Below are 26,098 nucleotides of genomic sequence, written 5' to 3' on the forward strand. Positions count from 1 at the left end.
AACTTGCATGTACTAAGATATTTTGATTTAAAATATTTCATCTGCCAAGAATATTGGCATTTAAAGTGCTTAACATAGAAGAGTCCTTGGCTAGTGGAGTCATTATAGCAGTATTCAAACCATGACTCTGTTGTCCATCAGATCTGGGTTCAAGTTCTGACTCTGTAAACTTGCTGGCTTTGTGACCTTAGATGTTTAACCTCCCTTAACTTTTAAGTTCCCAGCCAAGATCCCAGAGATTCTTACAGATTCTGTTGCATAGAGTTGTTAGAAAAATCGAGATTCTGCATGTAAAGTACCATGACTAGCACATAGTGATTTATTAATATTGGCATTATTATTAGTGTAGACATTTCTTACCAGCTGGGATAGATTTGTGGATAAAAGGTCACCCTAAGCCCTCGATACATACTCAGTTGCCGGTTTCCTCTACCTAAGCATGAACGATAGCCAAATCACTAAAGGGCTATATTCTACCATTTCTTGTGCTACCATCTTGGTCTTTATGATTTCAATGGCAACAGAATTTAAATCAGGAGTAGATAGTCCCCCCCTGTTCTAGAGATCACTTCATTTTGGTCCTTATATCCCCCAGTCCTGAGGACAGAGGAATAGCATTTCATGGGCTTGAGAAAACCCTGATTTCACTGAGATATTTCAGACTAAACCTCAAGATAATGACTTACATGCTGATCTTCTCAATGTTTGTCACAGTGACTATGTTACAAGGCAACCCAATGTGAACTGGGTTGCCTGTGGTTCCTCACCCGTGTGTTTAAGATTCAACTGCATGCACACACAAAAGGTTAATAATGGGTTTACATACAAGGGGAAAAGAAAAGGAACAACCCAGAGAAAGAGAGGGAGAGAGATACAAGGTAGCTAATGTGTCCTACCAGTTCCACTATTGGAACCTCAGTAACACGCTGAAAGCTAAAGAAGAGCCAAGCCACCAGCCACGAGGCCGAGAGAGCGAGCAAGAGACCCTCAGCCCAACATGTCTGGTTTTATATCTAAAACAAAGTAATGTGGCAGCTTAACTCTACCCTCAGGTCCTAGCAGTCCTCCCTTTGGTGATGCTGGGGTATGTAGTTATGGTGCCTGGAGTGGGGCTGGAGCCCAGAAATGCTTTATCTGTATAGAGTTTGTCCAGCAGACTCTTTCCCTCTAACAATTAGAATAAATTTCATCAGGTGAACACAGAATTATTGTGTCCTAAGAACTTACTACTGAAAGAAGACAGGCCAGTATATTGGTTTCCAACTTGGTGTGTGGTGGTGATGATAGCATTTTAAAAAAAATTATAATAGTTTATTTTTACATATTGTCATGCATGTTTCCATCTCAGTTGCAATCCCCTTGGGTTGCCCATCACCTAATCACCCGTGTGCCAGATGATAGCATTTTTATCCAACAAAAACTTATGCTGAATGCCAGTAAAACTGCTGAAAGTGGTGGTATCTGGTTGAAGCAGAGAAGAGCCTGAACTCCACTATATGGCCTCCCTTTCTCCTTTGAAACACTTCTTAGAACCTGTACAATTCTTAAGAAAATAATTTGATAAACACTAATTCTCTTGTTTTAAGGTGAGGAAAATGGGTCTAAACTTTAAAGTCATGAACTAATTGAAGCACAACCTGGCCTTAAATGGCATTGGTTGGTTACTAGTTATTAGCATTTAAGAAGATGCAGGAAAAAAAAAAAGATGATAATGCAGAGTAGGAGCTGAAGTTTGATGTATTCAGCAAGGGCCTGATCATGCCCTTGCTACCACATCTACTGATATCTCATTAATAAGTTGCCTTATCAGAACTTGGAGATTCAGAAAACAAAACAAAACAACACATTTATTTAGTTCAGGATTAGGGAAAGAAGCCTGCCTCTCTAGAAAATCCTTGCTAGAAGGCTGTGTGGAACCACTTCCTGGCCCAGAAGATTCAGGATCAGAGTGGTAGGTCCAGGCGCAGCAGGCCATGGCAGGAGGAAACCTGTTAGAGAAGTAGCTCTGCCTTGGTTTGGCCACAAGCATGCCCGTGTCATGCTGGCACTGAAAACTGAAAATGTGAAGACTTTTTTCCTCCTCCCCAACAGCTTACAAAGAAAGTGAACAACATAGAGACCGGCTGGGCCTTGGGGGCCACCTTTCACCTGCTGCAGTCTCTGGGCATCTCCCTCTGAGGACTGCATTTGCCAACTGCTTTTTTAAGGAGCGAGAACTCAAGTCATGTTCTGTGCTCGTCTGGGGACAACCCAGACTGAAGCCCAGCAGCTGTCTTCATTAGGCGGAAGCTTTTGCTTTGCCCTCAAATCTAGAGATCCAGATTTAATTTTACACATTTAATGTGAATGTTACCTAGTAACTCTGTGTGCACAGCTTGTACCAGAGTCTAAATCTTCGTATTTTCTGTGTTCCTGTGTGTCAGAGAGCCAGAAGGAATAGCTTTGGAACTTAACTTTAGACAGCCCAAGGGGGGGGGGGAGGTCCTGGCAACCAAAGAAAATCTTTTCCACCCTTTGAGTGCCTCATTGGAACGTCTTTCATTTTCATCTTACATACTAAAGTTAGCTGATTACAATCCCATAGCCTATCTGTACTAGTATTTTCCCTCCCTGCACACTACCCTGTTCCATCTTTATCTCTACCCATCTCTCCTGAAAGAGGAAAAAATCCAAACACCTGGTTTTTCCTTTCATGTATAATTCAAGGGGAGCAAATTGTATGAACCTAGTTTGTACTAAGACCAGGCAGCGAGTCATCCTAAACTTTAGCAGGCTGGAGAGCCTCTCCTGACTCTGAGATGGCAACCATCCAGTCTGGCGGGCTTTAGGAAGGGTGTGGCTCCCTGTGCGAGCACAGCTTTGTCCATCAGCCTGGGACTAGCGCACACAGCCACACATCCAGCCTCAGGAATGTGTGCTCAGTACCAGAACCACCTCGTGGCTAGTGTCTATAGAAACTTTTGTCACCCTAAACTTGTTTTCTTTGTATTCCTTAGAAAAATACAGCTGGACTGTGGCTTTTGGTCTCTTGCAGCTTGTAGCTTGATCTGTCAGCTTGCCCCTTTATTTGTAGCACTAGCTTTCCTGCCTTAGCCCCTGCTTGTCTTAAACAGCCGCCTCTATTTGTCTAGTTCCAATGTTTCTGTAGCCTCAATGCTACCTAACAATTGAGCCGGTTGGACATTTTGGCCCACATCATTACAGTGAATTTTCTTTTTTTGAGTTTGAGTGCTCAGAGCTCTTGATTTTTGTCAGTTATTCCCCCTAAATTTCATTGTCTTGTACTTTCCCACATGATCATTATCTGCCTCTTCTCTACGCACCTGAGTGCTCCTGGACTTGAAGACCTTCCTGCGGTCTGGCTCCCTTGCCCTGGCTCTGTACCTCTAGCTTCTTTCCAGGTAATTTATATTTCCCTAAACTTGTAGTTTTCACTAAAGACTATCAACTTACAAAGAGTATCAAATATATTTGGCCCTCACTCCCATTCCTGGGGAACCTTATATTTTAAAGTTACCTCCATTGAGTCAATAAATAAGTAACATTTGATATGTACCATAAGGCAAATTTCTGTCATCATTGCCCAAATTTTAGTTGTCTTCTTAAATTCAATGTGAAATTCAAGATTTTCATTCTTTTTTTATAGTTAGGTTACCTTTAAGCCTATGGTCTTTCTTCCTCAGTAAATGCTATAATGAAATAGAATCTTTAGAGCTGGGATGGCTCAAAGGTATAACCCAGCCTTCTATCTGCTGCATAATTCCCTTAATAGGCCCGCTATCATCCAGCTTCTCATCAGGCATGTTTTCAGGCAGCTCACTGCACTGGTAGCAAAAAACATCCCTCCTTATTTAAGCTGAATCTGTCATCTCAGAAGACTTAGGTCTGTTCTAATTCTTCCTGCCACCGCCTTTCAGTCTTTTCAAGAAAACGCCATCCAAGTTCTCTATGGTCTAGCCAAGTTCTCTATGGTCTCTTCTTTTGACATACCACATGGCATCTACACCTTAATGTCTTTGTCTAAAGAGCTGTTAGAACCTGTCATAAAATATTGTTCCATGTATTATGGAAAAACCATTTCCTATAGTGGAAACCAAGTTTTTTCTCAAGGGATAGGCTTTGTTCCTCAAGACTCCTTCAGCTTGACAGGTCTCTAATCATCCCAAATTATCTTCAGAGCTCCGAGTGGGTACATTATAACTCCAGGTATTTTTGGAGTTTATCCATATACTCTTAATAAACTTGATTAGAACATCTGAAGAATGAACCACTTTAGAAGAAACCTGGAATGAGAATTTTTCTTAGGAAAAAAGATGCTTTTCTTCCCTCCCCTCGCCCCCCTTTGTGTACTTCTTGGGTCTCATATTAAGAAGCCCTACAAAGTCTAAAGCGAGAATTGTTTCTTTTCTGTTAATGTGTCTATATACTTCAATACTTGGGGTTATACAATGGATGTTGAGTATGTTATCATATGAAACATTCTCTCTGGGATGGTGTGCTCTCTTGCAAGGTGTGCCTTAAAATTCTTCCTGTTAGGCCTGATTTTGTTTGCATACTTTTGAGGGTCCATGTTCTCTTTACCTGGGCTACCTTTCCTTTTTTTGATGAAAGATGACATTGTGACATTTCTGGACCTTGCTGGTGGTCAACATAGCTTTTGACAGTAGCCACTATCCTTAATTCTAAGCACATTTTTCCGAAATTCCAGAAAGGTTTACAATACTGTCATTTTCTTATTCTAGTGTCATAAATTTCCCATATTTGCCCTGCAAGCTCCCCTTATGGTAACATTTAATCAGCCTTTGAAAATTATTCCCAAAATAGCTTAGCTTGACTCAGTCTGTTTCTTCTCATTTCATCTTTAAATAAGATTTTTGTTGAGATGGTCTTTAAAGTATACAAATCTAATGCGTAAAAAAAGTCTCGTTTTTAAACGGCATCTCAGTAACTATGAAGTGAGTTCTTTAAAAACCCCCACCAAAACACCCATCAGACATAAGTAAATTTATTGCTAATCAGATTTTTCCCTCTGACCTGGTTCCTGAGTGTTTTAAAACTGTGCAATTAAATTATTTATTGTTTTCTTACCAGTCAGTGGTATTCCAGAGAGGAACCATACATAAGTAAAACTGAATTCTGGTGCTGTGATGAGAAATAACTAACATATAAGATTTGATTTTCTTTTCAGTGAGGCCAGTGTACCTGTAACAAATTTATGCTATTTATGTTTAATTTGTAGTTTGTTATTAATTCTAAAATGTAGTAACTGATAACATTGTTATAATTGCCAATTATTAAAAATAACAGTTTAAGTTTATGACCAGCATAAAAAAAATTATATACATCTCCTTTTAGAAAGGGTTTATTTTAGCAAGTGAAAAATGAATAAGACAGTACCTCAGTGACTTCTGTTTTAGTAATAAAAATACCTTTTCAAACAAATTATGGTTGTCCTCTTTTGGAGTTTCTTCTGGCTTGGTTGATCCCCCTCTTAAGTTATTTATTATTTGGGCTCCAAAGGCATATTAAAGATTCTAATGTAAAATTCTTATGTAAATTTATTAAATAAAATCTGGAAAATATGTGATGGTCTTGGGAAAGGATGTTCTCTTTTCATCAACATAATCTCCAGAGGAGCACTCACTTGCTTGCAAAGGCCATAATCTGTTCCTAGAGAAAAATAAAACACAGTAAATGATATTCTGATACTATAAGTTGTGAGGGCAAGGGAAGAAAATATTTAGAATAAAGCAAAAACTTAGTAAAAGTCTCCGATAGGTATTCTGCCCAAGAGTTTCTCTAAAGTGCTTTTTAAATGTAAATTTCTCAGGAAAGAGCTGACCAATCAACAAAAGGAGGTTGAGCATGTTTCTAAAAGTCCCTATTTTAAGCTCTTTTTTATAGAAAGTTTTTGCACAGGTGTGGGTTCTAGGACCAACAAATGTAGCAAGGACTTTTTTCTTAAAACCACTGGGAAAGGTAGACAAAAATTTTATAGCCAAGAAAATTCAAAGAAATCAAGATTATACAGGCAGGTCATGCCTCAGCGAGCAAGGTCACAGAGCCACGAGTGTCTTACTTTGAGTGGAGACACTGCATTTGTGGCCTGCAAGCCCCACGTCCTGAGCAGCACAAGCGGAGTGGCCCTGGTGGAATACAGCCTTTTGAGGAGGTCAGTAGCAGCCAGAAGAGCAGTGTTGTGACGCTGTCTGTCTGTCTCATAACCTGTGAGGTGGCTCATGGATCCTGGAGGAAAGAGGAACGTTACATACTTAATCTGACAGCAACGCTCCTCTCCTTGCAAAAAGGGTACATTTACATTCACCACAGCTGGCTACTGAGGGTCATCTCAGGGTTCTGATCTTCACTAATTACATGACTTCTGGACACCTCTCTAAGGTACCGCACTCCTTACCCAAGTCTTTCCCATTGAAGGCTGCAGTACTGAGGTGCTGAAGCAAACTGGAGACATCTCCAAAGCCCATGTTGACACCTTGTCCTGCCAGTGGATGGACTCTGTGGGCTGCATCCCTAAGAACAGCGCACAGTTCAGGTGAGGCCTCCAGCAGCAAGAGGGAGAGGGGAGAGGCCTTGCTCTCTTCTTAACTTACCCAATGAGAGCCAGCCGAGGCCGGACATACTCAGCAGCATGTCCTAACCCCAGAGGAAACAACACTCGGCTTTTGGCATCGACCCTGGCCACACTTGGGGGCAGTTGGCGAGCTGACACCTTAGTAGGCTTCAGAAAGGCAAAGACATATTGTAGCACGGAGCCAGCTGAGTCGATGAAGTCTGTGTGGTTAGCATCACTCCACTGAGGCACACCAGCCACAAAACAACAAAGTAAAACTCATCAGTAAGTTCAACAAGGAAACACATAACCAAAGCCAAGGGTCATCCTACCTAACATGTCTAAACTGAGCTGGAGAACCACTGACAAACCCTTTAAACAAATGCAAAACACAACTACTTCCCATCAGGTTTTAGAATCAAGCCACACTGCTCTGGCCCACCTACCTGGTAGTAGGAACACCTGGACTTCCAGTGTCAATGTCCCATCAGCCACAACGAGCTATTGTACAACATCCTCTATACTCCAGAACTCACTTCTGCTTAGAATGCCTCCCAGAGACATTCTGAGCGTTCAGAAGCTTGTCACCTCTTTTTGTAAACTTTTCTCCAAACCCTCCGTGGTGTGTGTGCTGTCCTGCTTTATGCTCCATAGTCTCCTAGGCTGCCTTCTACCATTGTACTGAAATTGTCATTTATGTATCTTTCTCACTTAATTGATGAAATTTCCTGAACTGTCCCATTTTTCTCTGTCTAGCACCATATATATATGGTTATTGCTGAACAAATGCCCTGCAAAGGCCTGGGCCATGAATATCTATACAATGACCCAGGGAGGGTGGCATTCAGGCATTCACCACTGATGGTAGCCACTGCTCTGGGTTTAGTTTCTTGATTATTCTCGTGGCCCCTACAGAGCAGTGGAACACAAGCAAGTAGTGTACACCAGTGTGTAGTCCATCACTAGTGAGGTGGTAGAATTCGGCAGTTAAAGCAGATTCACATGTAACTGTGTTACAGTTACAAAGGGGGCAGCTGGGTGGTTACTTTTCTTCAGCCAAAAGCCACTTTCTGTATCTAGCTCCACAACCGATCATCAGCCAGATAAGCTGATACTCACAAAGGCAGAGTTAATGGCATCCACAAACTCTTCCTCATCCATGCTGACCAGCTCTGCTGCATGTCTGTGGGATGTGGACCAAACCAAGGAACTCAAGGTGTCAGAGAGCTGTGTGAAAACAAAGACATCAAGACCAAGTGTAAACACTTCTGCTCTTGGGGGTTCTTCAGCATAAATTAGAAATGTAAGAAAGGGAAACAGAGCGAGTCTGGACACACTTCCTTGAAACCAGAGAGAGACTGAGAAAGCGATGTCCCAAGTGAGGAGGGATGGACATGTTTAAGCAGAATAGCCGGAAAGATTTCTTACCGGGAGCAAAGCAATGGGTCCAGAGGGAAGAAATCGCTGCCAAGCGACATTGTTTTCTGTGGCCTACAACAGGGGAGAATTATTCTTGTGACAGTGCCTTCTACTGATTAAACATGAGCAGGGTCCCCGGTGGGCTCAGAGTCTCACCTCTGATAAATGCAGAGTAGCCACCACAGCAGACTGGTCATAGTTCCAGCTAACATTCTGGATCCCAGCAGCCTGTCGTACTCCAGAGTTGTGACCATCTGCACCAATCTGCATGGAGACACGAACCTGCTCAGTCTTGTAACTGCTTGAAAAAATGAAACTTTTCCAAAAGTTTGTCTTCCTCTTGTTTCACTGCTAGAAAACCCATCTGTGGCAGGCAACTCCCTATCCCTAGAGGTAGCCCTAAATATGTATGTGCCCAGCCTCAGTTAACAGATTACAAAGTTGGACATCTGAAACAAAAGCTGGCAGCTATTGGTTAAACTCAAATTCTCTTACTATTTGAGGTAGAAAATGTTAAAAGTTGGGATGGATATAAGGCAGGCACTGGAGTTGAATAACCCTGATAAGGGTAGGAATGGCTACCATGGAGAAAGAAAACTGATGAGCAAAGACAGAAAAAGATGGGAGATGCATGCAGATGAATGACCACAGGACTCCCAACAGGAAAGTCTGGAGTTTCTGATGTGGTTCCTGCCCCATTGGGTCCACCTAGCTTTTGCTTCCTGTACAGGATTTACAAGACCACTGAGCTGACCTGAGGGTTACTGGTCCTTATACCAAATGCCTTGCCTAAAATTAATCTCAAAGATCCAAAACTAGATGCCCTAGAACCTAGAATAAGATGTGATCATGCAAGGCCCCAGGCAAAGTAAGAATCTTCAACTACCAACAATTTGGTCTGGAGGGTGCTGCCATCACCTAGGGTAACGTGAACCCAAGGGCTGGAGTCTGCCACGGGAACTGGGCAAGGCCAGGCATAGCCAACTGCTTTGCTTCTGTAGAGAACTGTCACTCGGTCTAGAGAGATCAGAAAAGAAAAAACATTAGAAAGGCAGATCCCACAGGCTGAGTAGTACTTGTTACGAGACCTGAAGTTTCAGGACAGCTGCCTCCTTGTCATTCACTCCTAAATAAGAAAGATCTAGAATGTAGCTCACATAATCAATGCTATGGTCTGAGAGCTGACATATCACACAGATGCAGGGATGAATCAGTGTGAAAGAAATCCCAATATTTAAGCTCTCCCTGAATTTATCAGCTCCCCTAAGTGCTCCTTCACTCTCTATCCTCAAGCTCCTGCTCCTCCAGTTTCACTTATTCCTATGAGCCCACATGTGCTTACAGAGTAGTGGGTGGGGGCACCATGGGCTCAAAAAAGTTCTAGATTTCATGATTTTTCTTCCCACTGAAAATCATTTTACTTTTCTGCTCATAAAAATGGCACATTCAAAATCTGAACAACAAAGGAAGGCTTAAAAGTGGGGACTCATCACCTTCATCATCCCACTCAGAGGCAATGGCAGTTAAAGCCTCACCGTACGGTTTTCGTGTGAATATGCCCACAACTGCCCACCAGACAACTGGGGTCACAATTATGGGGGATGTTTCTAGTGACTAAATTATTTTTATAAAAGCTGCATAGAAGTTCATTACTAGGATGAACTGTATCACATCAAAAGACACCTAAGATCCTTTCAATATTTGCAAATCATGTATCTGAGAAAGAGTATGTGTGCAGAATACATAAAGAATTCTGGTCGTTCAAAAAATCCAATTTTAAAATGGGCAAACAATTTTGAATGCATTATTTCCCCAATGAAGATATACAAATAGTCAACAAACACATAAAGGATGTTCAACACTATAGGTCATTAGGGAGATACAATCAAACCTGTAAGAAGAGACTATTTCATGCTCATTAGGATGCCTATAATATTTTTAAACAGGAACATGGCACATGTGCATGAGGATGGGGAGAAACTAGAACCTTCATAATGGTAGGAGAGTGAAACGGTGCCACCTTCTCTGGAAAACTGCTTGACAATTTCCGAAAATATTAAACATAGAATTGTTGTATGACCCAGCAATTCCACTCCTAAATATCTACCCAGGAGAAAAGAAAACAGATCCATACAGAACTTGTTCACAGCATTATTCACAACCATCCAAAAGCAGAAACCCAAAAGTCCATCAATTGGTGAGTGGATAAGCACAAAGAGTGTTCACATAATGGAACCCAAAGCACAGTAAAGAAGACTTGAGTGCTGATGCCTCTCACTACATGACGGACACTCAAAAATATGTTCCATGAGAGAAGTCAGATACAAAAGAATACGTATGATTGATCTATATGAAATATCCAGACCAGTAAATCCCACTAGACAGAAACAACAGGGGTTGAGGGTAGGAATGGGGAAAGGTTTCTTTTTAAGTGATGGAAATATTCTTAAGTGATACCATGATGATGATGGTGACACAACTCTATACATGTATTAAAAATTCATTGAGGGCCCTCCATGGTGGTACAGCAGGTTAAGGTACAGCAGGTTAAAGCACAGCACGAAGAAGCTAACGGCACTTCAGCATGAGTTCGATCCTCGCCCCGGAGGTGACCCACATAGCCTAGCATACTTCTCCTGACCCGCCCATTGCTTCCCTCAGCAGTGTATTTCGTCAATCTGCCTGTTCTGCTCCCCACTCTGCCTCTGGTGAATCACTGTGTTGCATCTCTGGCCTGTACCCCAACTCTGTATGCATAAATAAATAAATCTTTTAAAAAAATTCATTGAATAGTGCGCTTAAAGGGTAAAATTTACAGTATATAAAATAATGCCTGAATAAAGTTGCAAACAACACATAGCAAAACCACAGAGATAACCATCAGAGGGTTTCTTTGTGGTGGACACTCGAGATCTGTAAAAGATACCTTCTTCCAACAAGTCCTAGGGTAATTCTAAAGCAAATCTCTTCCAGAGTGAAAGGGAGATGGAAGAGACAGTGCCTCACCTGACACAGCTTCCAGCTGCTTAGTGAGAGCATACATGATGACATCATTCTCCACAATGTAGCCCATGTCGTCTAAGTTATCTTTATCAAACATTATCAGGGCCTCTGAGCAGGCATCCCATACCTGAAAACACAAAGGGAAAGTTTGTATCGCCCAAGGAACAGGAAGCATTGTGACAGAGCAGAAAATCTGTCAGCAACTCTGGCAGGAGAGGTACAGTGAGAAGAGGCATTCTTCCCCCCACTTCCTTAGACTGAGTAGGAACTCTTGTCAGTTTGTCCCACATTCACAGAAAACTTGGAGAATATGCACATGAGTATCCTAATGTGACTAAAGTATCTTGCCACAAGTGATAAGGAAGCACCTGCATTCGCCGGAAGGCTCTGTATCTCATGTTGCAGATGTGGTTCCAGGCGCCCAGACCTATGAAAGAAAGGGACCACAGTGACCTCATGGAAGCGCCATCCCTCGGGCTGCCCTCCATTCATTGTGTTAGGTGAGAGATAGTGTTGTCTTTTCCAGTAATAGAAAAATACCTTTCACTTCTATCCTGTTAACTACTCTCTCTCTGGTTCCAGATTACACAGCATGGAAAAAGATCTAGCTTTTATGTTAAAAAGATCAAATCACACTAAAATAGTAGAACTAAAAAAAGAAAACAAGCCCAAATTATCCCTTTTCTTTGTCATGCTACTGAAGTTATAAACTCCCTAGATACTGTATTTACTTTTGTTTGTTTTGTAACTACCCTGGGCAGCAAAGAGATATATTATGTGCCAAATACATTTTGAGCATAAAGTGGGAAACCAAAGTCCCTGTCCTGCTGCTATATGCCTGCTGGAGAAACAGACGATAAAAAAATGCACACAGTATATGTCAAGTAATAGTGTTCTGAAGAAATACAAAGCAATAGTACAAGGGGCCAGTATGTGATGAAGAGCTTAGCTAGTTTATATAGTTTCAGTTCCACCAGTTCATAATGACCAAACATCACAAATGAAAGTCTGCATCCTGGACCCATATGACCCAAAAATGTCTTCCTCTGACTGGGACCTGACATTTTAGGGATCATCTTGAACTACGTAACAGACTAGCAACCCCACCCCACCCCTACCCGCCTCAGTGAGCTCCTTCCCCATGGGGTTCTTTAGTGACTCTACCCTTTAGACACACTACAAAGTCAGGACACAGGAGATTGGTTCTAGGAGATCTTCTACTCACTGCTGAGAAGGGTTGCAGAGCCAGGGGAAATGGAGCTGACTCTGTTGCTGTAAGTTTCTGGCAATTTCTCCAATACTTTCTTTGGACCTGCTTCTAGCAACAGGATTTTCTTGTCATGAAAGTGAGTATCATATCCTTTAAAATAAAATTTAAAAAAGCTACATTTCATATCATTAGGAAAATTTATTCCCTTTCTCATTTCCTAGAGAAACAACAAGTTATCTACTTCCTTAGTCCTTAAGGTACAAATTTCTCACAGGCACCCAAGAAGGAAACCCAACTTGGAGTCCTAACACGAGCATGTACCACCCTTTTAGCCAGGCAACCCACCCCACACGCAACAATAAAGCTTCTCCAGACTAGCCGACACCTGCCATGTGCAAATAATGACAAGGCCCATAAAGAGACAACATGGTGTTTAAAAAGGAAGGCAGTAGTATTTACATACTATATAGCTTCAATCTTCCAAGTCATTAAAAGTTATAAATCCTGGGCCCTCCCTGGTGGCGCAGCGGGTTAAAGCACAGCACTGAGAATCTAAAGCCGCTTCCACATGATTTCGATTCCCGCCTGCCCTGGAGGTGACCACATGGCGTGGCAGACCTCTCCTGACCCGCCCGCTGCTCCTCTCAGCAGTGTACTTCGTCGATCTGCCTGTTCTGCTCCCCACTCTGTCTCTGGTGAAGCCTCTCACCGCCCCTGAGCCTCTAGCCTGTACCTCAGTTCTGTATGCACAAATAAATAAATCTTAAAAAAAAAAAAGTTATAAATCCTGATCAACAAAAAATGGGGCTAATAATCAAAATTCATTGAGGCTTCAAGACTAAATCAAGGATAAAATAATATATAAAACAAAAGGGGGTCAAGAAATACATCAATTACGCCTACCAATCTGGTCTTAAGGCATCTGCAGAGAGAAGGAAAGAGGGAATTTGGGGACTTTGTTACTGGGTGACTACAGCATACACCCAGCTCCTCCGTGTCTGAAGTGACAGGAGAAAGATAAGTAGTGAGTTGTGGCCGCCATTGAAGGAGGGAAAATGTGAAAAAATTAACACTAGATTTCACCTGGTGAGAAAACCCACAAAATTTTATCTCTTTTCCTTTGCATTTTGCATTCTAAATGAAAACAGAGGCACTAAAAAGTGTGTGAAGAAGCCCCCGAGCACCTGTGCTGAGTGGCAAAGGGCCTGGCCACGCCTGCGGCATAGCACTGCAGCCACCGGTCCTCCCACCCGCTACACCCCTACCTGTTCAAACCTCACCTCCCAGCAGTTCAGACCACCGGGTTCTCCCTCTCCAGGACAGGGCAGAGGATCTTTCACTTCATCCTTCCTTTTACAAGTTATTTGCAAATATTTCTCCTTGGCTTGATGCTAAATTCCTCAGGCACAGAGATCATTTCTTACATCCTTAGAAAAAAATGTTGTCTCCCCTCAGTCCATAAAGTATATCTCAGTGTCTTAATAGAGAGACCAAGAAACTAACAGAATCAGGATTATTGCTTTTAGTTATTAACATAAGATTTTATAAAGCTCATTTGAGGGGAAAATACTAGAGAATACAATTTACAGGTAATAATGTGAGGAAAAAACATGTTACAAGCCTGAAATGTAACTAAGGTAAGTTTGTCGATCTGGCTGTTCTGCTCCCCACTGTCTCTAGTGAATCCTGAGACCACCTCTGGCCTGTAACCCAGTTCTGAAGCATAAATAAAAAAAATCTTTAAAAAAAATTTTTTTTAAAGAGAAAGCACTGCTGCTTTCCTCTTTTGGCATATAGAGAGGGGATAGAGGGTAACAAAGTAAGTTAATGCAAAAAGGATAGCAAAACTCCAAACACTGAAGTTTTAGTAAGGCTTACAAACCTTTCAGGTACGTATCATACAGGGTTGTATTAAGCGCTAAGAGATTAAGTCACTACAAAGCAACTGAGCTCTTCTCAGGGTTTCTCATTCTCACAGCAGGTCGCCAGATCTTCTGCACCCAGGGCCAGAAGTATTTATTAAAAATATAGGCTCCTTGCAAAAGATCATGCTTAGTGAGATAAGCCAGAAAGAGAAAGAAAAATACCGGATGGTTTCACTCATAGCAGGAGTATAATGGACCAGGCGAGAAAATAACAAGAATAATGAACAACCATATACCAGAGACATTCTGTGGGGGCGGAGTGGGTGGGAATGGGAAAAAAAACGGGGGGGTGGGGGAGGGAGGGAAATGCACGGGACTATGGTGGTGGCACAGGGGTGATTTGGTGATGGGAAACCCGCGGGGATTACAGTCGAGATGGAAAAAAAAATGTGCAAAATGATGTAAAAATAAACTTTGTAATAAAAAAAATATATATATAGGCTCCTGGGCGCCACCTGGAATCTTGGTTTTACAAATATTCCCCATAATTCGACTCATTAGCGCTGAGAACTGCATCGCTAAATAGTATGCTTTACATGGTCGGCCTCTGAGGCAGGCGAATCTCAAAACCAATTCCAGTACTCTATCCCTAAGATACAATGCTTTCCAACTGCCGGTAATCAACCCTGGGAAGGTGTTTCCGCAGATTCCGCAGCGCTGGAGTGACTCCGAAGGCAAGCCTTCCCTTTTGACCCCAAAGGCTCAAACGCTCTCTCTGGGGCAGCAGTGGCCAGAAGGGGACCACGTGGTCAGCCCCTGGGAGGGGGTGTCGCTTGGTCCTCTGTGCTCCTGCACGGCTCACCGCCCCTGCTGATGCGCTTACCCAAGGCACAGGCCATGGCAGCACCCACGAGGCCTCCGCCCGACACCACCACATCGTAGACGGTGTCTGCCGAGGCGTCGGACCACCACCGGCGGGAGCCCAGAGGCACTCTGCGAAAGCCTGCAACACCGCACCGGCTCCCTACCAGGCAAGCCGCCATGGTGAGACCCACGCCCAACACCGCGGCCCTAAAGGCCGACCTCGGGAAGCACTTCCGGAGCAGAGCCCGCCAATCACTGCTACCGGGAGCCCCAGCCGCAGGGCCGGAAACAGAACGCGCAAAAACAATAGACCAATCAGAAGAAAGCGTCTGGGCGGGACAGGCTACAGGATGCATGAGGAATGGTTGCTGAAGACACCTGGGAGCCAATCAGAGCCCACGCCTAGAAAGGGGCGGTGCCTGGCCCGACTGCGAGCCCCGCCGCCGCAGCCCCTGCAGCTGTCTCCTCCGCCTCTGCGTCTGTCCCGCTGAGAAGATGACAGTGGGGAGCCCTGCGGGAGACTCTGGCAGCTCTCAGAGTAGCCATCAGGTAAGGAGAGACAGGAACGGGGCGGAATCAGGACTGCGGCGAAGGAAAGGAGTTCCTAAGATAGAAATGTTTGGCGTTGCCTGGGAGACAGACGGCAGGGGAGTGCCTTGTCGCGGCGTGGGCACCGCCCCTTGAGCTGACGTCAGGCCCCTCAAAGAATCGTAGCGGGGGTTTGGGGGGTTAAAGTACGTTTATCCTCCCAACTCCCCGAGGGCTCAGAATCGTCATTTTGTAGAAGAGAAAGCTGAGGCGCTGAGAGATTACTAAATTTACCCCCAATCCATCCCGACAGACTGGTGTTTGCGTAGAGCTAGTGGAGCTACAGGTTGTGCTGGGGGGAGAGTTGAAAGGGTTAAGGAAATAAGGAGTGACTGCTGAATCAGGGAATGGGGCATCTTTAGGAGGGGTGATCAAAATGTTCTGAAAATGATTGTGATGATGTTTGCACAATGCTGTGACTACCCCAGAACCCACTAAATTGGATCCTTTTTTTTTTTTCTAAAAGATTTTATTTATTCATACAGAACTGGGGTACAGGCCAGAGGTGCAGGGGCCGTGAGACCTTCACCAAAGACAAAGCGGGGAGCAGAACAGGCAATGAAGTACACTGCTGAGGGAGCAGCAGGCCGATCAGGAGAGGGCTGTCACACCGTGTGGGTCACCTCAGGGGCAGAGATCAAACTTGCACTGAAGTGGCTGCTGCTAGCTTGCAGTGCTGTGTCCTAACCCAGGGAGGGTTGTGCCACCAGGGAGGGCCTAAATTAGATACTTTTTAAATGAATTCTATGACTTGCATGTGGATTCAATCCCTGTAAAGTCATTTTTTGAAAAAAATAACCCCAGGATCACACATGCACAGCAGCAGAGTCAAAACTAGAGCACATGCATACCTCTGACTCAGAATCCATCCTTCTTCCTAGCATTAGAACCAGACCTCAGAGGACCCAGTAAAACCATCACCACATGTCTCTGAGGCCTACAGCACTGGTTTCCAGCTAGTCACTGTCTGCAGTGTCTTGCTGGCCCCACACCTGCCTAAGGCCCATCTCAGGACATTGTGCTCCAGCAAGAGACTCCCCCAGAGTCAACTTTGTTCCTTCTTCAAGGCCTTTGCACTTGCTGTTACTTGAACCATGAGCCCTCTTATCCCAATCTTTGTAGCAAGGCTGAGTCTTCATCAATAAGAATTCCCCATAGTGAGAAAGTAAAAATCAGCTCAGACCTTAGAAAGTATAATTTAGACTTTGACAGATGAAATCAGCAGCAGGATCAGCAAAAAAAAGTGTTTACAAGACTACACTGTACTGCAAAATTCCTGCAGGACCCTCTAAAAGATTATACTTGCTTATCAATTACACAGCTCCATTGTTCTTGTCATCTTTTGAATAAAAATGCTCACTCACTTTACTAAACTGCTGTTAGAGGTAGCATTCACCCAGAGTTGATTCTGCTTTCCCAGCCTTTCTCAGAATCACTAAGGACCCCCTAAACTTGCCAACTTTTCTACATTTTTCCACAGCATACTTTAGCAAATCAATAGACCTAAATCTGATTATAGGCACATTCCTAGTGGTGTTTATTTGATGGGTTTTGGGTAACAGAAAAGCTTCCCAGACATTGCCCTTTCAACTAAACCCATATTTTCTGTCCTTTTATCCATTCCTAATGATGAAGTGGAAATTAGCAGGTAAAACCATACAGGGCAGAGCCCAGAATGTGGGCAAGGTCATGGGAAATGTTCTGGAATGCCAGGGCAAGAATAATGGGCCAGAGTAAGTGCACTGTAAAAGTTCACCACACTGCATGCACCAACTTTCGCTCTTTCTTCCTTGTCCTGCCCTTAAACAAGCATATCCTATATACCAATTTGTGAAATTTTTTTAGAGCAAGAAACATTTTCCTTGTTCCTTCCCAGACCCTAATATACTGGTTTATTCAGCATGAAATTATGTTTTGAATAAATTTGAAATGATAGTTTGATCACCTCTATCGTATTTTGCCTTAGATATTTCCCCCCAAATCCTCCTCAGACACGGAGGGAGAAGAGGAATTGTCTGGAGATGGGCTGGTGTTGCCCAGGGCTGGCAAACTCGATGAATTCCTCAGCCTAGAGGAGGAGACGGATTCTGCTTCTGACTCAGTTGGGAGCTTTTTCGAGACCCTCCAGGTATTACAGCAGAAGGGCAAGTGGTCTCTGTTGGAATCCCTGTACCTGTCTGATCCAGACAGTGATGAAAACCTCTCTGAAGATGAGGAGGACCTGGAGAGCTTTTTTCAAGACAAAGGCAGAGGGAAGCCACAGGCCCAGCCCCCCAGGTCTCTGAGGTAAGACACTGCAGCTCAGTGGCTGCCTCACTGCACCATTCTGGCCAAGTCATGTCCTGACTCTGGGCCTTGTCTTCCACTGTAAGGCAAAGACCATTTCTGCACATTGCCACTTACCCAGACTACAGCTAAGAATCGGCTTTCCCAGCCACACATGTGTTCTGATTCCTATTCAGAAGTCCTAGTCACTTTGAGTATTACTCAATCACCTGAAACACTGGGACCGATTAAAGGTGAACACATCACCTCCCTGACAGCCAGGTATTTTTACCCTGGCCAAACCTAGTTACATGTGTGTACATTTAATACTTCTTTTCCCAATCACCCTGAAAGTAGATACGATTTTTACTAGTCTACAAATGAAAAAAGTTATGTGGGAACCTTGCTTAAATAGTTATAGTTACAGTTAGTAACTACTTAAAGTAAGATTTTGATCTGGGTCTAACGCTAAAGTGAAAATGCAGTGCTTCAATACATTCTGAGAAGAAACTTCCCAGCAGAAAACACAGCTAGTATGACTGGCAGAAAGAGGGAGACCTCGTGGAGAAAGGTATAGTCTTAGAGGCCTCTGGACTGTGATGTGAGGTTAAAAAGCTGCTGTGACCTGCTGAAGGGAAGACTAGGGTGAGCAGAGGCCGGAGCTGGGCCTCCTTGCTTCCCTGTCCTCCATGCACAGACCTGCTTTCTCTCCCCAGGTGTGGCTCCACGAGGCGCTGCAGCTCCCTGAGCAGCCTTCCCTCTGACACTTCCAAGATTCAGTCCCAGACACACTCGGGCTCCAGGCCTCCATCCCAGCATAGAAGTGTCAGCTCCTGGGCATCATCCATCACTGTCCCACAGCCTTTCCGCATGACACTGAGAGAGGCCCGGAAGAAGGCCCAGTGGTTGGCCTCACCTGCCTCCTTTGAGCGTGAGAGGCAACAGGCCCAGAAACAGGGCCAGGAGGAGGCTGAGTGCCACCGGCAGTTCCGGGCACAACCTGTGCCGGCACATGTCTACCTCCCCCTGTACCGGGAAATCATGGAGTGCAAGGAGGCCCGCAGGCAGGCAGGGATCCAGAAAAGGAAGGAAGATCTCCTCTCTTCCTTGAAGCCCTTTAGCTTCCTAGTGAAGGATGAGCAACGAAAGGAAGCTGTCCAACAGAGGGAGTTGACTGCTACAGCTAAGGCCAAGATCCCGACGCAGAAGGCCACCAGAAAGATCCCCAAGTCCATTCTGGAGCCGGCTCTTGGGGACAAACTCCAGGGTAAAGACATCCTTGCTACCTCACTGCTTCCTGCCTGGGTGTGTCAAGTTGCTGTGGGGATTTAGTCAGACCATGAGGCAGTTTGGCTTGGAGATGAGCTCTTGGGGTAGACCTGCTAGAGGACACACTCATTGCAGGTGACTTGGTAGTGTTGGGTCTACATATGTGATAGGGGAATCTTGTCATGCGTGAGGTGTGGGAGATCTGGCAGTGCTCCTCACATTTGTCCTGTTCACCTCTCAGTAAGTGGATGCAAAGGCCTCTGGAGCAGTACAGGAAAGAACAGAACTGGTGAGATGTCCTAGAGGACTAGTTAGGCAGTGCTACCACTAGGAAAGCTGCCAACCTGCGCTAATCCTTGTGAGGCGTACATTTCGAGAAGTGTAGCTCCATTAAAGGGGCAGAGGCTTTACTGTCTTATTCAGTAACTGCTAGGCCCCCACACTGTTCTAAGGAAAACAGGGAGTTTGTGGACATGGGAGTCAGACAGACAAATGTAATGAGTCACTTGCAGGAGTTAAAGTGAAAAGCTTGGGGGTCCTATGGAGCAGATGGCAGGGGAACCTACCTTAGGGTGTGGGAAGGTGGTGGGGACAGTTTGGAAGGTCCCCAAAGAAAGTAAGCACTGAGGCTGACCCTGAAGGATGAACCATGGCTATTAGATGAAGAGGAAGAGTGTACCAGCCAGAGATATGGCATGGCATGGCATGGCATGGAGGTAGAGAGGAGCCTGAGTGCATTTGAGAGAATAAAGGATGGAGAGAGGGAGGGCACAAGCCAGACCCAAGGGAGAGTGCCCTCCACATGAGGAAGTCTTGACTTCATCCCAAAGGCACTGAGGGACTGCTGAAAGGTGTTAAAAAGTAGGGTTGGGGCCCTCCCTGGTGGCGAAGCAGTTTAAAGCACAGCACTAAGAAGCTTAAGCCACTTCCGCGTGAGTTCGATCCCCACCTGCCCTGGAGGTGATTCACATGGTGTGACAGACCTCTCTCTCCTGGCCAGCCCGCTACTCCCCTCAGCAATGTACTTCCTCAATCTGCCTGTTATACTCCCCACTCTGTCTCTGGTGAAGCCTCTCACCCTCCGCATCTCTGGCCTGTACCCCAGTTCTGTATTCAACACTTCCATTGAGAAATTATGAAATTAGTAGTAGAACAGGTGAAAAGAGGCTCTACTGGAAATTCCGTGGAAGGCAGAACTTGCAAAGGATGCATTGAGAGAGGGAGTCAAGAGTGGTATGGGTAGTGGGTTTAGTTCAGCTGGGTGAATGGTGGGGCCTTCTCCTCTAGGAGAGGAGGTACCTAGACCACTCTCTTCTGTTCCGTATCTGCTCGGTGAAGAAGGAACTGAAGAAAGTTGGTGAGCAAGTACATGGAATCTGATTCTGCATGCTGATCGGGTCAAGGCAGTGGTGTCCTGGTCAGGGCTTATTAAAGAGCAAGCCAGACAAAAAAAAAGAAAAAGCAGCAAGCTGATTTGCCTTCTTTTCATGATATAAATCATTCTATTGTTGCCAATTTCAGCCTTCCCAACATAGTGTCAGCTGGCTCATAAAATTCCTGGAAAGTTACAGTTGGCTCCAACACTATTGGTAATATTTAAAAGCGGCAAAGTTCGGTCCCCTCTCACCCATCACCACCTTGACTTTTTCTCCACAGAAGCTGAGCTCTTCAGGAAAATTCGCATCCAGATGAGAGCTCTGGACATGCTCCAGATGGCTGCCTCCCCCTTCACCTCCTCCAGTAGTCGGGCTGATACACAGCCCCGTACAGCCTCTCGAACCCGAGAGAAGAAGCTTGGCTTTCTGCACACTGACTTTGGATTCCAGCCTCGGGTGAACCCTGCTGTCCCCGACTACGAGGGCCTTTACAAGGCCTTCCAGAGGAGAGCTGCCAAGAGACGGGACACCCGGGAGGCAACTCGCAACAAGCCCTTCTCGCTGAGAACCTCCAGCCTGCATCGCTCTCTGCGGCCCTGCGATGCCACCTCTGGAGAGAGAAGGGTAAGATCCCGGGCAGCTGCAGAGGGTTAGGATCAGTGGAAGCGTTTCTCGTAACATTTTCCTTACTTTCTTTTAAACACCAGCTCAGCTACAAGAAAATCCACAATGCTTATAAACATAAACCCACAAAAATGCTTCCTTTCCTTCTCTTTCTAGAGGGATTTTGTAGAAGTACATCCATGCAGGCCAGGAAGGCAGGCACTGGGGTCAACTGCTATATCCCTATACTCATTTCACAGAACTCTTCTCATTTGATTAAAAGCTTTAGGATTGATGTACAAGTTTTGTCCTGGTTACTAAACTTGTTATTAACCTTGGCTAATACCAGAAGAGAAAATTAAGACTCTTAGTCTGACTAGTCCTAAATGGAAATTGAAGATGGAAACTAACCACCGTGTGGCAAAAACAGCCTTTGTTTCTTCTTAGGAGTCCCCACAGCCACCTACTGCCCCCCGGGCAAGGAGTCGTTCTCTGAGTGGCCTTGCTTCCCTCTCTGCTAACACCCTCCCTGTGCACATCACAGATGCCACCAGGAAGAGGGAATTTGCAGTCAGGTGAGTAGTCAGGCTGCACAAGACCCACAGTGCTCAGGTCGGGGCCCAAGTGATGGAAACCACTCTGCTGCTGGGCCTCCTCTCCTGTTATCAGAGAGCCTACAGGGAGAAGGGGAGTCTCTGATCCTGTCAGGAATGCCCGTGGCCCTCCATACTCAGTGCTGGAGAACACAGAGCTGTCATTTGGCAAATGTCCATGGGGACTTACTCTGTGCTCGGCATAATGTGAAGCCTGGAGGTAACTGTTGGAAACCATAGTTTAACATCTAATCAGACTACCATATTTTGGGAGTACTACAATGATGGAGGGACTCCGGGGTTGTAAGGTAGCGGGCGGAACAGGGCTGGGGGTCTCTTGTAATAGACGTAAGGTGAAACCTAGACATAAGGTTTGAGATTCCTAGACATAAAGAGTTAGCCAAAGGCTGGAGAGAGGGGCTCCAAACAGAATGATAAAGTTATAGATGCAAGGACAAGGCAGGAGCAGGAATTCAGGAACCTACAGCAGGTGGCAGACGTGCCATTGAGATGAAGTGTTCCTTGCACAGATCTGAGATTCTGAGACTCCCCATGGAGCACTATCCATCAACAGCAGGAGCCTTCTCATTTCCAACTTTCACTGACCTGATTCTGTCATGGTTGTTTTCATTGAACAAGTTCTGCTAGATCTCTGAGCTTAAGTCAGCAGAAGAGATGTGGCCTTACGAGCAACTTAGCACTGGGAGATGACCAACATCAGTCACACTTTCTGTGGAGCTTAGGAGTACATAGAATATACATGGCTCTTTAAGATCACATCAGAGATTTAAAAAAATATATTTAGGGTCCAAGGGCTATTACCTTTTTCCTCAAATTACACAGAACTACTAATCAGGCTAAGGCATCAGTATCAGAGAGGCCTCAGGAAGCAGGGCTGGCCCATCTATAAAGGACTTCCACATCTGCCCGCTCAGATTATGGCACATTAGCAAGTGAAACTTTTATGCCTTCCTTCCTAATCTGTTCATTTGAATATAAACATTCAAAGGCAACCATCTTGATTTTTTTCCCTTTGGTAGAATTCTACCACCATATAGAATATTTACACAACTTTGTGTGTTACAGATTGACCCAAAATCATGTGTATATTGAGGGCAGCCCATTTCTGATGCTACATGGAAATGAAATCTGTATTTCCAAAGGCCATGAACCTTCCAGCTCACCATCTACAAGGGCAAGAACCTGGGTATTGAGCATCTGGTTTCCAATCTTGACTTTTCCAGTGGCCTGCTGGGCACTGAGCATCCTCTTTAAAGGGGTTTATACTCCTGGCTACACAGGGACATTATGAGGATTACACCAGATAATGAGTATCATGCACTTACTGGCTGCTGCACTTGATTTAGGGTATGAGACTATATTCTTTTTTTGCTCCTTCCCTTTAGAAATTCACTTGAAAAAAGAAACAAAGAGGATGAGAGTACTCAGTGGCTGGAGATGCACAAAAAGAAGTGTCAAGCTATATCTAAATCGGTGTCCTTGCGAGCAAAAGCCATGGACCCCCACAAGAGCCTGGAGGAGGTATTCAAAGCAAAGCTGAAAGAGAATCGGTCAGTGCCCTCCATGTGTCAAGGGGTGCTTGTCTGGGATCCAACAGATCAATGGCCTTGAAAGCAGATAAACAGTTATTAGGGCAGGCTCCTATAATATCCCAGAGTCAAGGGTTTTGCCAGGCCATTTCTTACATTAGGAATTTATCATGTCCGTGGGAATTACTTTGCTTAATGGGAATAAATGATATTCTCGATTGCAAAAAGAAAGAATTCATTTTTTAAATCTCATTAATTTAGGAACAATGACCGTAAAAGAACAAGAGAGTATAAGAAAGAACTGGAGGAAATGAAGAAGAGAATACAAACAAGGCCCTATCTCTTTGAACAAGTCACCACGGTAGGAACTACACCATCATTCATTTTCTTTCTGTCTTGGAGAGGGGAAAAAAATGGAGGAAGGAAGCTCTTAAAAATGAGTTTTGGGCCTTCCCTGGTGGTACAACAGGTTAGGACACTGAAAGCTAGCCACAGCCATCTCAGTGCAGGTTTGATCTCCCACGGTGACCCACACTGGGCAGCAGCTCTCTCGTCTTGCCCGCTGCTCCCCTCAGCAGTGTACTTGGTCGATCTGCCTGTCCTGCTCCCCACTGTCTGGTGAAGCCTCTCAGTGCCCCTACACCGCTGGCCTGTACTCCAGTTTTGCATGAATAATATATATTTTTAATTATGGAAGTTTACTATCTGGGCATTAAATATTGCCTTGAGACTCAGAAAGATTCTAAACTGGGTCCATTTCATTTACTAGAGTTTTTACTATATCCTGAGCTTTCAGTCGAATTGGAGTCAGTTAGATCCCAGCCACTGAGTTTGGCTATTAGAAAGAGATCTTCAACTTACTGCTATGACTGAAGTCCAGTCTTCTGTCTGGAATCACTGTATTATTGGGACAATCTGTCTCCTACAGTCCTGGCACTCTGGCATCCCTAGCCTCTAGAATTGGGCTGGGGTGCTCACAAAGCTTTTCTGACTTAAGTGCCTTCCAGGCTTAAGAATCATTTTTAAATGCTCTGTAGACTTAAGGAAGTTGTATTAAGATCCCCCCAAGGAAGCTCTGCAGCTACTTCAACAGCCCAAGTAACACCACCATCCCAGGCAATTTTCTATCATTTCAGACAAAAATTTGGATTCCCTGTAAACTGGTTCCAATTCTGGGTGCTAAATGTGTTTTATAGACAATGTGTTATTTACGCATTTCCAAGCCCTAGACATACTGCACACAAATCACATGCACTGGAGTGTCTTGGATTTACTTACCAACCTCCATTGGTTGAAATTTCTTGTGTTAATCTTTCCGTAATTGTTTCAAACATACTCACTCTCAAATCTCAACAGATAGGAAAAATACAAAGCATTCTATGATTGTACTCTTGAACATTTACAACAAGAAATGTTTGGGTATTACAGTGCAGTTTACTTTCTTTTTGTTACATCTTAGCATTCGTGATGATGGTTGGTTGCTTTTAATCTTAAAACATTTTTTTTAAATCTGGGATTCACTTTGTCTTCCAAAATGTAAGTCCTTGCCTCTCAACTCCCTAACAGCTGGTATCTCTGGGGAGTGTCAGAAATACAGAACCTCAGGCCCCATCTGAGTCCTACCAAATAAAAACCTGCATTTTAACAAGATCTTCAAAAGTTCCTATGCACGTTAAGGCTTAAAACCAGGTTCTAAGTAATTTTCATGTAAATCTGTATGCAACATTAATGGGTGGCCTGTGGTAAGCAAGAATGTAAGGATGTGGATTAAGCAAGAACATACAGAATAAGCAAGTAATTTAGAATTATCTGGAAATTCAGCCACAGATTTCCTTTTTACAGGACCTTGCCAAGAAAGAAGCAGAACAACGGTATCGAGACACCCTGAAACAGGCTGGGCTTGATGAAGATTTTGTGAGGAACAAGGGTCGGGGCACCCGAGCTGTGCAATGGAAGGATCAGTCAGAAGTTGATGACTATCACAGGTAATCTGAGATGCTGCTATCACTCTGCTGCTAAAGTGCCATACATACCCAGTAATGCCACTGGGAGGAAACTTTAGACCAGCCGCTCCTATTTTGAGGTCATAATCCTGTATTACTAGAATACTCATCCTGAACTCTCCAAGTAATATACTAGAATTTGGAAAGATCAGTGTGAATAAAGTGTAACCTTGTGTATCTGGTTTAGTTTCCTACAATTTGAAGCATCATTTCTCTAATTCCAACAATTCTTCACTTTTGAAGAAAAGTCAAGTATTTTTACTTCCTATAAAACTTCTAGTACTCTTTAAAAAGTAACTCTTTAGCACAAGCTCCCCCACTAGTTAAAAGTCAAAAAAGTAAGAAAAACTGTTATTCTAAATTGTGCTAGTGGCCCCTTCCTCTAATTTCTAGCCCAGTTTTCCCACATAAAAGAATGAAAATGTTGAAATTTCCTTTAATTAAAAATTTATTCCATAATGCTTCAATTTATTGTGCAGCTCCCATGAAGCTACAAAATTTGACACCAGAAATCCCCAGAATTTAGAAGACTCACTTGAACTGCCTACAACCCCCAAGAAAGAACTGGAGGAGCTGCCTTATGAAGTGCTAGATAATCTCAAATCGCTTGCTTAATCAGTACACTTAAAATTGCTGCTTTTCAGTCATAGTAAGTAGCCAACTTGGGGTTCAGTCAAATCAGGAGGTAAAACTTGGACTTGTCAAGTCATTATGTCTTAGAGAATGGGGAAATGAAAAATAGCAGGTTAACAGGAATGGTCTGAATCAATCAAAGAGGAGCAGCAAGTGTGGAGTGATCATACCAAGTTCTTGCCTTGTCTCACATTTAAGACTAAAAAACAGGGCACGGCCCTCCCTGGTGGCGCAGCGGGTTAAAGCACTGCACTGAGACGCTCAAGCCACTTCAGCATGAGTTCGA

The 26,098-nt window shown here is 44.1% G+C and overlaps 3 protein-coding genes across 7 annotated transcripts in view; 2 read left to right on the forward strand and 1 right to left on the reverse strand.

Annotated features, from left to right (window-relative positions):
• Window positions 1-11,338, forward strand: part of ENTPD5 (ectonucleoside triphosphate diphosphohydrolase 5) — a 36,332-nt gene extending 24,994 nt beyond the window's left edge. For 3 of the 4 annotated variants that reach the window (XM_012724608.1, XM_012724609.1, XM_012724610.1), the window contains one exon: window positions 2,092-3,127. In XM_012724608.1, coding sequence (XP_012580062.1) covers window positions 2,092-2,178 — 87 coding nt within the window. In that variant the 3' untranslated portion in view covers window positions 2,179-3,127. Of the gene's footprint in view, window positions 1-2,091; window positions 3,128-11,271 lie in introns of those variants that run through there. The other variant, XM_012724611.1, reaches the window with a different exon arrangement.
• Window positions 5,536-15,120, reverse strand: COQ6 (coenzyme Q6 monooxygenase). The gene is made up of 12 exons (XM_004681702.1): window positions 14,952-15,120; window positions 12,219-12,353; window positions 11,362-11,420; window positions 10,997-11,120; window positions 8,877-9,007; window positions 8,147-8,254; window positions 8,000-8,062; window positions 7,691-7,798; window positions 6,612-6,814; window positions 6,416-6,531; window positions 6,080-6,246; window positions 5,536-5,670 (listed from the first exon to the last, which is right to left on the reverse strand). Exons 1-12 carry the CDS (start codon window positions 15,109-15,111, stop codon window positions 5,641-5,643), a joined length of 1,404 nt encoding a protein of 467 aa, XP_004681759.1. The 5' UTR covers window positions 15,112-15,120; the 3' UTR covers window positions 5,536-5,640.
• Window positions 15,121-15,385: 265 nt separating this feature from the next.
• On the forward strand, window positions 15,386-26,098 carry FAM161B (family with sequence similarity 161, member B). 2 transcript variants are annotated; one of them, XM_012724577.1, is made up of 9 exons: window positions 15,386-15,481; window positions 17,487-17,806; window positions 18,502-19,052; window positions 20,711-21,054; window positions 21,481-21,608; window positions 23,033-23,197; window positions 23,438-23,537; window positions 25,004-25,161; window positions 25,659-26,098. In XM_012724577.1, the coding sequence occupies exons 1-9, from the start codon at window positions 15,428-15,430 to the stop codon at window positions 25,792-25,794; spliced, it is 1,956 nt and encodes a 651-aa protein (XP_012580031.1). In that variant the 5' UTR covers window positions 15,386-15,427; the 3' UTR covers window positions 25,795-26,098. The 2 variants fall into 2 exon arrangements, with proteins under 2 accessions (XP_012580031.1, XP_004681760.1); XM_004681703.2 differs by having other exon boundaries at window positions 25,019-25,161.

Source organism: Condylura cristata, unplaced genomic scaffold (genome assembly GCF_000260355.1).
Source record: "Condylura cristata isolate star-nosed mole 26May11 unplaced genomic scaffold, ConCri1.0 scaffold00013, whole genome shotgun sequence".
NCBI lineage: Eukaryota > Metazoa > Chordata > Mammalia > Eulipotyphla > Talpidae > Condylura > Condylura cristata.